This window comes from Oratosquilla oratoria, chromosome 4 (assembly GCF_046742065.1).
Source record: "Oratosquilla oratoria isolate Oo_2021 chromosome 4, ASM4674206v1, whole genome shotgun sequence".
Lineage (NCBI taxonomy): Eukaryota > Metazoa > Arthropoda > Malacostraca > Stomatopoda > Squillidae > Oratosquilla > Oratosquilla oratoria.
Window position 1 is genome coordinate 22,911,205 of NC_134780.1, and position 13,339 is coordinate 22,924,543.

At 37.8% G+C, this 13,339-nt stretch overlaps 1 protein-coding gene across 1 annotated transcript in view; it reads left to right on the forward strand.

Moving 5' to 3' along the window:
- The window catches only part of sgl (UDP-glucose 6-dehydrogenase sgl), a 92,892-nt gene extending 80,353 nt beyond the window's left edge, over positions 1-12,539 (forward strand). The window contains exon 11 of the mRNA XM_076183650.1: positions 8,516-12,539. Within this exon, the coding sequence (XP_076039765.1) occupies positions 8,516-8,550 (35 nt within the window). The 3' untranslated portion in view covers positions 8,551-12,539. The remainder of the gene's footprint in view (positions 1-8,515) is intronic.
- The last annotated feature ends 800 nt before the right edge of the window (positions 12,540-13,339 follow it).

Consider the following 13,339-nt stretch of genomic DNA (forward strand, 5'->3'; position numbering starts at 1 on the left):
CCACATGGCTGGTAGTGTCAATCCAGTGGTGGGGTAAGGAGCAGCACAGCTCAGCAGCAACCTACATGACTGAGCAGCCCTATTCAGGATCCACTTAAGAACTCCTTACTTTAAAAAAATAAATAGATAAAAAATAAATAAATGAATAAAATAAATAAATAAAATAAAAAGCAAGAGCATAAGCCTGCCAAATAAGGCACCAAGCACAAAACAGCTTCCCAAGTCCAAATCTCTAAAATATGAAAAAAAAAAGTGAAAAGAAGAAAAGTCACCATGCACTATTGCAGAAAACTCTGCTGTAAGTCTGTTGTTACATTAAGGCAACACTCTCCTTTCAGTCATTGGACAGACTTGATTTCTATGTCTGATCTCTGACTCTTTTGGATACCTCACCTTAAACATCTGAAAATTTCTAGCCTTCAAACCTCTTACCTAAAATCACTATTTAGGCTCGCAGCCAAGAGGGTTAGGGCATCGTTACTTGTGGCACAGGTCAAGGGGATGGCAGTTCGAACCCTGCCACCAGTGAAGTTGGACCAAGGGCATGGTTCATTAAATTCCATGCTGCAAAATCCTCTATAAGGGATACTGTTCTAGCCTCCCAATAGGGGGAGTTTGTGACATGAAACCATATCATCATCACTATCTTGCACAAGCTGGGGAGCCAGCACACAATCCATTTGGAATTTTCATCAGACTTTTAAAATTGATTATAGTAGAACCTTGGATGAAGAACTTAATCTGTTCCGTGATTCCGCTCTTAAATCGAAGCATTCACTAACTGAAGTAATGATGGCAGATGCGCCAAAGCACTGCTGAGCTGATGGAATTTTCATCAGACTTTTAGAATTAATTACAGTGGAACCTCAGATAAAGAACTTGATCTGTTCCATGATTCTGCTCTTAAACTGAAGCATTCACTAAGTGAAATAATTACAGCAAATGTGCCAAAGCATTACTGAGAAGGTGGGATTGTGTGTAGGTGTATGCAAATGTTCGTACCCTTAGTGTTGTTCACTGATAGACAAAAATTGCTTGAAAATCTTGTTTGTTAACAGATTTGTTTGTTGAATGAGGCATTTGTTATCTGAGGTTCAACTATAATTATGCATTCTCTTGGCCTATCCATTCATACAATATGAAAATGGTACAGAAAAAGGGGAGCAAAGCAATATAAATACATGTTAACATTAATCTTCCTCATACCTCTACCATTATCACATACACAGATAGCTCCCACTGACTGTGGAGTGGATTATATGCCAGTATCTGCCACAGATAAAGATTCTGGATCTTTTAACGAGCCCCACCCTACCCTTTCCCCTCTTGCAGAAGACCTCTGGTCTTCAGGTAACTGGCAGTTGCCAGCGACAATACAGTACCTATTTAGCCAACCCTTCCCAACTCCAAAACCAGATCACAAAATCAAAGCTTGGTCATGCAGGTTACCTAACTATAATAACCTAGAACAGTAACTGTAGAATAGCATGGAAAAAAAAAACAGGATCTATGGCAGATAAGTTGTATAAGGAAAGAGTAGGATAAGCTGTTTGAGGAAAGACTACAAGCACTAGACTTACCATTATCAGAGGATCAAAGAGAATGAGGTGACTTGATTTCATTGTTCAGATCATTGAAAAGGATGGGCAAACTTGACAGAAAAGCTCCTGATTTGGGATGGGGAAGCATCATGAGGTCATGGGAACAAGTTTTAAAAAGGACCAAATTTCTGAATGATGTGAAAAATTAGTTTTCCATATAGATGTGTAAATTCCTGGAATAGCCTATGCTGGAACCATACTATCTATATACCTAAAAGCTTCTTCCGCTTCACCGAAGGCATGCACCCACCCTCCACACATCCCAGACCTATACAAAACACCCATTTTAGCTCATTATGGATGAAAAGCAATCCCTGTTCCTCACCCACTGCCTGGGTCAGAAGCAATGCAGCATTGGAATCATATATGAACTTGAAATTAGATATGATAATTGGAGAATAAAGAGACAGAACCCCGTAAGTATAGCTGTAGAAAAGGATTTTGGACATAGGAGCATATTGGAGTAATTGGCGATAAACTATTTGATTGAATGAAAGCATTTCTGAAGAACAGTAGTAAAGGATGAGATGTCTGGATGGAGGACAGTGACTAGCAGAGCTCCCCAAGTGTAAGTACTGTCACTTACAATGTTCCTTATCTATACAAGTGACGTGATGAAAGACATGACAACTTACACTAATGTGTATGTAAACAATACAGAGATCATAGGATGGGGAAGACCATAGGTTGTTACAAGAAAAATAGTATATGCCTGGAGTAAAAAAACACGAAGTATTGGAAATTGGTGATTGCTAAAAAAAAAAAAAAATTGCAGGATAAAAATAAAATCACTGAAATATATAATGAGAAAGGAAAATTACTAAAGCTAAAGAAGAGATGGATCTGGGAGCGTTCATTCAACCCAAGGCTCCAGTCCTCTCTTGCAGAAGACCCATAGCTACCAGAAAGCTGGCTGTAGCCATTAGTCCAGTCCAGTCCATAAGTCACTCAATGAAGACATTTATTTCATGTTACTTTCTGGAAGGGGATAGTGTACGGTATTGTAACATAAGGTGCTCTGTCTTCTGTATGGTACTGTAGTCACATCTAGGGTAATTGGAGTTTATTGCCAGACCAGTGCTATGTTAGTACTGTTTTAATGCAGGATGGTGACCTAAACATAAATTACCAGTGCAATGCTTTCTCATATTATGAGCAATTTTGAGTTGATTTCTTTGGTAGCTTGATGTAGTATAGAAATTTGTAGTCTGTTGCAGTGCTTGTTTTGTAATCTGGATCTGTGTGCGTCTTTGAATGAATGTATTGCAGAGTACTGGAAGCAGGTTATTATAGATATTTGAGAAGAATATTCTGCTGGGGGGAGACCAATGGTATGTACTGACATGAGGAGGTCCTGCAAGGTGGACAGTGAAACTATCCATTTTCAAAACCCATCAGTCCTCTTAGCTCTATCAGAAGGTGCATCCCTGAGGAGCTAACATTGTCTCCAAACTAGGATTAAAATCTCTCTCAACTTCAGCTGTATTTCTTGCACCTTTTCACACATGAAGAGCTAACAAGCAATTGCTTGCCTTCTACTATTTTCAGCTGTTGATGTATAAACAGTCCCACATCATTACAACACAAATAGGTGTCCAAAGTCTCTTCCAATAGAGATCTGTGGGATGACCCAAGTACCATTACCAACCACAATGGAGCTGCAGATTTTCCATTTAATGAAACTCATGGCAACAATTATTATTATTATAATCATTACTGCTGGGGTTGTTTTTATGTTCCACTAAGTTGGCTCTGTTTGTGTGATATGGTGAGAGTTGGGAGGGTATTAGTGATTTGGTGTAGAACAGGGCCTATCATTTTGTTTTCTATATGTAGATGCTTTGTTGGTATTATTTTAGTAGAACCAGTTATTATTCTTAGTGGTGCACTACATAGATGTAGTTCTCATGAATTGTGATAAATGTTGCCTCAAGTTTTACTAAGTGGAAAACCCACAACCTTGTAGGAGCTGGCAATGGTCCCTGGGTCCTACCACAGATCCCTTTGGAAAGAAAATTTGGACTATTGTGTTGTACTGGTGTGGGATTGTTTCCGTGTTAACAGGTGAAAGTAGCAATTTATACATACAACATTTTGTTATATATCCACACCTTGGATATTTGGGTACCCAGGACAACACCAGCAAAGGAAAATTATAATAATCATAAACAAATCCTTGCAAACAGTAACAGGCACAATTAAAATTACGCCCATTTATCATGTACAGTTGAATTAAAATCTTTAATTACCCTATGGCTTTTCACTTAGTAAGTGTAGTGTTTGTTGCTAAGTTTTATACATACTTTTCTGTGTAAGAAAATGTTTAAAGTGAATATAAGGGAAGCATCTCAGCGAAAAGTGGGAGGATAAAATAATGAACAAAAGTTTTAAGTTTCAACAGAGGGAAAATGTTTTGTATAGAAGGTTAAGAGGAATGTTGGGTTAAAAGGTATAAAAATGGAGATGAAGGAAGTATATAAACTGTTGGAAACAGACATGAGTTAGGCTCCAGGATTTGACAGGATTTTATATTGGATGATTAAGGACTACAGGAAGCATATGGCAGACGAGATTAATTATGTGATCGTGTATTCATTAGAAGAACAAATAGTGCTTCAGGACTGGAGGAAAGTAACAAGTGGAATCCAGCAAGGGTCAGCACTGACACCTGTAATGATGATTTACATAAATGACATATGGGAATGAATGACAAACCATATGTGTGCATGATGCAAAGATCATAAGGAGAATAAATGAAAACTGACAAATAATCCAGTTTCTGAACTGGAAGAGCATATTTATTAACCTGTTAGATTTTAACTTGGTCTCTGTTGTAAGAGTGGGCTGGATGGACTGTACATACCTACTGTAGGTCTGTAGAAAACCTTTGACGAGGTTGATCGCAAATGACTACTGTGAAAATTGTAGCATGTTGGAAGACACAAGAAAAATTATTTGAATGGATGAAGGATTTTCTGTAAGATCAATACATGGGGATAGCAATGAAGGATATGATATCAGGTTGGAGGGAAGTGACTAACCTAGTCCCATAAGTGTCAATACAGGTACCTGTAATTGTCTTGATACATGTAAAAGACACAATAGAAGGACAAACTATATAAATGTATTTACAGATGATGTGAAGAGTATAAAAGAATGAAAAGATGAAAACTACAAATAGTTACAAAAAGATCTAGATAAATTATATGAACAAGGCCAATTGTGGAAAATTACTTTAATGCCAAAAAATGCAAAGTATTGGAAATGAAGTAAAACTCAGAGAGACCATGAGCGACTTCAGTTACTACTAAGTAACATTTATAATGGCAAAAGAGGAAATGTCACTTGACAAACATGAATAATGTGGGCGAGACATATTGTTGATGAATATTAAGGTGACTTTTTACAACATGAAGAGATGACAAAAAGATCATTTGAATATGCAGTGGTAGTGTGATCTCCACACAAAAAAAGATACAAGAATCAAGTTGGTCCAGGTTAGATGAACCATATGAGGAAAGATTAGATATGATGGACATACCATTAAAGAAGAGAAAGAGGTGATGTATTCCATTCAATGAACGAAATTATTAAAAACAAGAAAGAAAACCTCTTGTTCTGGGATGGGAGGGTGTCATGCACTCACAGGTCCAAATTGAAAAAGACTGCATGCATGAAGGATATAGAGAAACTGCTTTCAATACAAGCATGTCAACTCCTGGGGAAAAAAAAGAAAAGAACGAAGTCTAAAACCATAAACAAATAACCTAGGTTTGATAGAAAATATTAATTATCCCATTAGCATATATACAATTAAGTAAATATATCAGGGGGCAGGAGACAGGGATGTCCATGAGGAGCTGAGAGGGAAACCACGGATGGTAGAGTGGGTGGAAGTGGGTGTACCCAAACCTTGGCTGGCTACCTCCCTTAGAAGGGGGAAGAGGTCCTTGGTATATGGATAGATAGACATTGCTTTTCTCTTGGATACCCTCTACTATATTGCCTCTACCCTCTTTACTGTCAATTTTCCTACTCTTAGAGGGGGTTTACAGGGTCTAGCGGTTCGACAGACACGTGTGAACGGGGTATTTGGGGTTTAACCAACGTGTTCAACAACCAAATACCCTGTTCACACATCACTTTAAACACGTGTCTGTCGAAACGCGTTCGATGAACCGTTAGACCGTGTAAACCCCCTCTTACACTGCATTCCATATGTCATTTAGTTTTGCTTAATATTCCTTCTTTACCTATATTGTTCATCTCCCTTATTTTCAGCACCTCTCTGCCTCTTGTCTTTTATTTTTCCACCTTACATCTACTGTCAACCTCCCACTAGATGAGTCAGAATTTCCTTCACTCCCTGTAATACGTTCACATCCAGAAACTTTCATACATAATCTTGCACACCCCAACATTATCCATTAATACTTCCTCAACTATCCTACCAGCAACCACCATGTACTTATGTGCATTGTTCTTCTTAAACACCATTCACTATCATAAGGCTAGCCACAGATTCAAAGTGCCCCAGATGGAACCACCACATACAGGACATAATCCAACTCATACTACAATGCCCCACACTAACGGTACCTATACAACAACACATATTTCCTAAGTGATTTGTGGTCCAACCCAGAGGCTGTTGCCAGTTACCTGAAGGCTATAGGTCTTCTGCAAGAGAGACCAGGAGCAATGGATTGATTATTTGATTACTTTACAAACTTCTAATACATTGTTCCTTTCTGGTATGTTTTGTTTCCCTATTACAAAGGATTACAAAGGCGGAGCATGCCAACAGGAGACCTTTTGATCCATATCTAGGTCGGATGCAAAAAAAAAAATCATATTAATAATGAAATAATAAATAAAACTATAATAATGTAAATAACAAATAAGATACATGAATAAATGCATAGGTATAGTTAAATAATAAACAAACAGGTAAATAGTAAATAATAATAAATTGACATATAACTAATAATAAATGAAAATCACAGACAGACAAATGATAACAAAACAAAAACAAATAATATAAGATAAATTATAATCATTACAGCATCTTACTTAGGTATTTATCTAAATGATTCTTAAAGCTTCGAACTAAACTACATTGCACTACCTGTGCAGGAAGTTTATTCCATTCATTAACTACACGGTTGGCAAAGTTGTTTCTACCCACTTCCAAATTGAATCTATTTCCGGACAGTTTGAGACCATTGTTTCTTGTCTGATTCTCATTCAATGTGAAAATTTTGTCACTTTTGATGTCAATTCCCTTTAAAATCTTAAAGACCTGTATCAAGTCACCTCTGAGTCTACGCTTTTTTAGGGAAAACAGATTCATGTGTTTTAGTCAATTTTCGTATGATTTATTTTTGATATTTGGAATCAGTTTTGTGGCTCGCCGTTGTACTTTTTCCAGTCTGTCAATGTCTTTAATGAGATTCGGTGACCATATAGAAACAGCATATTCCAAATGTGGATGAACTAACGATTTATATAGCTTGTTAATGATTGATGGACTTTTGAAATCAAAAGATCGCACAATCAGTCCCAGAATCTTATTTGCTTTCTCAGAGGCTGAAATACACTGCTTGGATGATTTGAGGTCGTTACTGATAATTATGCCGAGATCTTTATCACTATCCACTTTTGTTAACGAATTTCCAAATAACTTGTAATCGTACTTACTGTTATTTTTACCTATGTGCATTACCTATATTGCATTACTCCATCCACTGCTTCCAAAATTTTCCTCACATTAATTTCAATCATTCCAAGACTTTTCTCTCTCCTTAGATTTCTTACTGCTAAGTCCATACTCGTTCACAAATACCCAGACCACCCAGCCTGTTCTCATTTTTATCCAAACTATCCTTGATGACCCATCATCCAGGAGGTGCCAAGATAAGAGGGAGGGAAGAGGGTAGAGGGTAGTGGAGTATGTAGGGGATGGAATGGGTAGGAGTGGATTTTATGCCTTTGTTTTTTGGCTACCTCCCTTGTAAGGGGGGAAAAGCCTTTGGTATAAGTATGTATGTATCCTTGATGGGACATTTAACCATGTGGTCCCACATCTCAACCTATCAGCAGAGCCATTCCTTTATGGCTGGCACCTTACCTGCCCCTGCCCTATTTCTGGACTCGAACCTTTGTTTAGTTTCATTCAGTTCTCACTCATAATACTAATCTCAACCTTTTTGGCTCATGTGTCTTCCACATCCATTTGTATTCAAAAACTCAATTACAAGGGTTTTGGTTAAAATATATCTTCCAGACCCTGTTTTACCTCGACTTTTTTCACAAGTAACTTACAGGGAGGAGAATTCCCTATCTTCAGTACCGTACTTCATCCCATTTAGTTAAATTCTGTGACATGCGTGTAAACTCAGTGGTGGAATTGTTAATAATCCCACCACAGGAGCATAGGGAAATGAAGATGCAGACTTAGGAATGATAATGAATATCTTCAAAGGAGCCAGCAGAAAAGAAGTACAGGGAAAAAAATGGAGGAGTCAGTATTTCCCCCATGAGTCTCTGACATAGATGAAGCTGTGAGGTGGTTGTCCTTATGTCTCTAAAATCATCAAGTATTGACTGCACATAAATGTACTCCGGTACAGAAACATAAAAGTTACATGGCGGAGGTGATATACAGTGAGACCTCTCATTAACGGACGTTGATTAGCTGTGTTTGCGGTGTTTTTGGTGCTGTTGTTTAATGCGTGCAATCACTATGCCACCCAAAAACCACTCCAAATCAAAGGATTATTCACATCAACAGACACCGTTACCCCCCTTTTAGTCTGTTAATGAGAGGTAGTACTGTATGTAGTATTACAAGTACTTGTTTTATTGTGTGCTTCTGTGGCTTATGTAACACTTTTTTTTTTCTATATTGACAGGTTCAAGCTATCCTGCCTTCTCATGGACAGTATAATGATTTTTATTCATCTATGGTAATCAGTAAGATTTGGCTGGCAAATGTTAATTATTTGCTTTTGATAAGGTAATAAAATATTGTTTCTTGTGAAATATTTTACCATGCAGTGCAAACAAAATTAACCTTTTGTGAGATCTTTCAAGTTTGCCCTCATGCCCATGGAATTCTTGTACAGATTTATATTGCCATCCATTTGATCATTCATGTATATTGCACTGAATATTGCTTAGCAAGACTGCAGTGATTCATGTATTTATTAATTTTATTTATATTTATTTTTATTTTATGTTTTTTCTGTGAATTTGCTTTGTTATTATTGGGGAAGTCATATTGGCCCCCACAATGGGTGTTACCAGTTATCTTGGAACCATGGGTCACTTGCAAGAGAGACTTGGGACAACATACTGATCACCAGGGGAAGTCAATGTGGATATGCAGCTGTATTTCTCTGCTACCCTAAACTGCCCACTCCTGATGACATACAGCTAAAAGGCACTGTAATATATTCAGATCAAGATCCAAATGTAACCAACCATTGTGATTTTTGGTTCTGTGCCATCAGGAGTTAGCATTCTTGACTGATAGAATTTTGTGGTTCCAGTATGGCCGTCTAAAATGTTCAGTATTTTAACTAATTGTAATAAACATGATTGGAGCTATGCTTGCAGGTTTAAAGTTATCTTTTTTCTTTCCAAACTGATATTTATTATCTGCCTGGGTTGTTGCTTGTAATTCATTCCACAAATTAAATCCCATCTTGTCCCAAGACCTTTCTCACACTCAAGATTATGGATGGTTTAGGAACTTCTCAAATTTTCGTTTTTATATTGCTTAATGCAACTTCTCTTGTTATTCATTTATTTTCTTCAGAGTGCTTTTCTTTTATAAATACCAACTTATCATTGTTTCAGCCATGATACATTTGTTTTTATTTATTACATCTCTTACCAGCAAATTTTATCCTTTAGTACCTTTAGTATTTCTTTATTTAATTTTTTTTTTATAGTTCCACTTTACAAGGGAAAAGGGGACAAGTGTGAATGTAGTAGTTTCAGAGGGATTAGCTTGTTAAGTGTAGTTGGGAAGGCTTATGGAAGGATCTTGATTGAGAGGATTAGGAGAGGAACAGAGGGAGTAATTGGTGAGGAACAGTGTGGATTTAGGATGGATAGAGGTTGTGTAGATCAGATTTTTGTGGTAAGACAGATATATGAGAAAGCTATAGGAAAGGAAAAGGGTGTTTTTTGGGCTTTTATGGATCTGGAAAAGGCTTACGACAGGGTAGATAGAAAGGCACTGTGGGAGGTTTTGCGGATGTACGGGATAGGAGGAAAGCTTCTAGGAGCTGTCAAGAGTTTTTATGAGGGTAGTAGAGCTTGTGTCAGGATTAGAAATGGAGAGAGTGAGTGGTTCGAGGTAAAGGTGGGACTTCGTCAAGGATGTGTTATGTCACCCTGGCTGTTCAACTTATACATGGATGGGGTAGTACGAGAGGTAAATGCAAGGGTAGTGGGTCAGGGATTGGAGATGGTTAAAGAAAATGGAGAAAAGTGGGAGGTGAGCCAGCTGTTGTTTGCGGACGACACTGCGCTTGTGGCAGGATCGGAGGAGGGATTGAGGAAGTTGGTGACAGAGTTTGGGAGAGTGTGTGATAGAAGAAAGCTGAAGATAAATGTGGGTAAAAGTAAGGTGATGAGATGTACAAGGGGTGAAAGTGGCAGTAGACTGGAAGTGAGCATTAAGGGAGAGCGACTGAAGGAAGTGGATAGTTTGAGATACTTGGGTGCAAATGTGGAAGGAAAAGGTGGAGGTAGAATGTAGATTGAGAGAAGTGAGTAAATGCTTTGGTGGATTAAAAAGTGTAATTAGGAATAGACATTTGGGAATGGATGCTAAGAGGAGACTGTATGAAGGAGTGATTGTGCCAACAGCACTGTATGGAGCAGAAACATGGAACATAAGAGAGGAAGAGAGAAGGAGTTTGAATGTGTTTGAGATGAGGTGTCTGAGAAGTATGATGGGGGTTACTAGGCTAGATAGAATGAGAAATGAGGAGGTGAGGAGAAGAACGGGGGTGGAAAGGGAGTTGGGAGATAGGGTTGCGGTTGCCTGCCTATAATGAATGCCAATGTATTTTATTAATTATTGACATAGTTTTTTATGAATTTATCTTTTTTTTTTTGGCATCCGACCTAGATATGGACCAAAAGGTCTCCTGTCGGCATGCATGCTCTGCCTTTGTAATCCTTTGATGAAAGAGTATTAGGATGGTTTGTACACATGGAAAGAATGAGTGAAGAAAGACTAGTAAAAGAGGTATGGAAGTCAGATGTGGAGGGAGTGAACATGAAGGGACGTCCTAGGATGAGGTGGATGGATGGGGTGAAGGGGGCTCTGGGGAAGAGGGGAATGTCTGTTGAGGAAGGACGGGAGAGGACAGAAGATGGGTGAATGGAGAATGGTTGTATATGGATGATGATGTGATGCATGAGGTGGAATGGGCAGGGGGATGGGGGGTGAGGTAGTATGTGTGATCAAAATTTGACGCAGCCCAAAGGGATTTCTCCCCGTCTTCTCCTTTTATGCATAGGGGGACGGAGAGGGGGGGTCGCCAATTTAATGAAGCGGCCTTGCTGTGGATGTGCTGTGTCTTGCAACACTGCTTCTGACCCAGGGCAGTGGACAAGGGGTGTGGAGTGTATTCAGGGATGGAATGGTTGGGAATGATTTTATGCCTTTTCCTTTTTGGCTACCTCCCTTGTAAGGGGGAAAAAGCCTTGGTATATGTATGTATGTTCTTTTGTTATTGTATAATCTCTTTCAACTGAACCTTTTCCTTGTGTACTTTTTTCCACTTTTGTTCTTAGATGATTTTTAATATTTACTTCATTTACTCTCAGTTGTCACTTTTCTCTAATATGTTCTCTAACTTATCCCTTTCACTGTTTAGTTCATCATACATGTTTTTTAACTTATCTGATTTACATCTCTGGCTCACAGTCTTTGTAATTGTTCTAGTATGTTATTAGTACTGTCCAATTTACATCTTTGGTTCTCATTTAGTCTCCTTGTAATTGTTCTAGTGTTTTATCAGTACTCCTTCAACTGAAACTTGATTATTTAGAGTAATCATGATATTGTTTTTTTTTAGGAATGTCCTCTTTGAGGCTACAGAGAGTAGGATGTCTAGTCCTATTTTCGTCACCTTTTATGACTAGAAGTGGATTTATGCCTTTGACTTTGGCTTCCTCCCTTGTAAGGGGGGAAATGTCCTTGGAATATATATGTATGATATTGCTTGCTCTGTTCATATTCACAAGCACTTTCAACAAATTAGTCAACTTTGCCATCTTTGTCTTTGGTTGCTAATGCACATTTTCAATTTAATTCAATATTTTTGTAGTCTGTTTTACATTTGATTTCTATATTTCCTCTACTCACTGCCATTGTTCACATTTCTGGTTCTAGTTTCGATACTTCTGAGTTTCCCCTTTAATTTCACATTTCACACACAATATGTCTGGGGCCCCAGTATTCTTCCAGCTCCGTAAGTGCACCTGGTACTTTATTCCCATATCACCATCTCCTTAGTCTCCTAGGAGAGATTTCTTTCACATCTGTCTAATGAGAGACAAACAGCTGTTAAAGCCATTGTTAAAAAAATTTATCATTATAAACAATAAATTGCATTAGGATATATGTGTTATTCATGATATAATTGCCATGAATTTTACTGACTAGGAACCCATGGCCCCAGAGTGGCTGTAAATGGTCTGGGCCCTCCCATAGATCTCTCTGTGAAGAAACATTTAACTCTTATTTATATTCCATTAACTTAATGTGGGACTGTTTCTGTGTCACCAACTTAGAGCAGTATGAGGAGGGGAGCAGTCATTGGTTGTCAGCTCTCTTTATGTGGAAAAGTAGAGGAAATATTGTTCAAGTTGATAGAGATTTTGGGCCTTGTCCACAGACCAATTGTCTGTACAGGTCTGTACTTAGTTTTGAAGACAGCATGGAGATGACCCTATGTGACATCTGTCTTGCAGGTCCACCATTTGCAGGCATTTGTTGTTGGTTCCTACTATAATCCATATTTATGAAAACATAATTTTTCTTCTTATTTTTCTTTTGGTAGATTAAAAGCACAAATGTCACCCTGAGTGTACCAGCAAGATGCACAAATTTTGTAAAATGATATCCACAAATTATCATTCCTTATAGCTTCTGATTTCATTCCATCATACTCAGGAATAGCAAACTTTGTAACTTTGGCATGACTTTTGCAGTTAATTCTAATCCAAGATATGGTAGCTACTTGTCACCTGCTTGTTATTGGACATGTACTATATGTAGTAGTTTACCTTGAAAGTGCACTTGTAAATTCAGTTTCCAACTCTGATTAGTTAACCCATTGGCATCCATTGGGTTTCTCTTTACTGACTAAAACTGTCTAGCTATAGCCAAGATAACCATGGAATTGAATATAAATGGTAATGTGTTAATCAAGATTAGCTGAACCCTATGATGGCTGTGGATGAAGAAAAAGAGATAAATTCCCCATGAGGAGCTCCTTTCCTGTATAGGTAAATATGTGGTACTAGAGAATTATGCGAAATATTTGGATTGAATAGTTATTAATTGATAATTTTCATAAAATACTGTGGTGTCAAATACAGAGTAAATGGTTTAGAAAAAATACAGTACTGTACTGTACTGTGTTAGAACTAAATTTGGAAATGTTATGAAAGTAACCTAAAATACAATATGTATTCTATGTATGTCC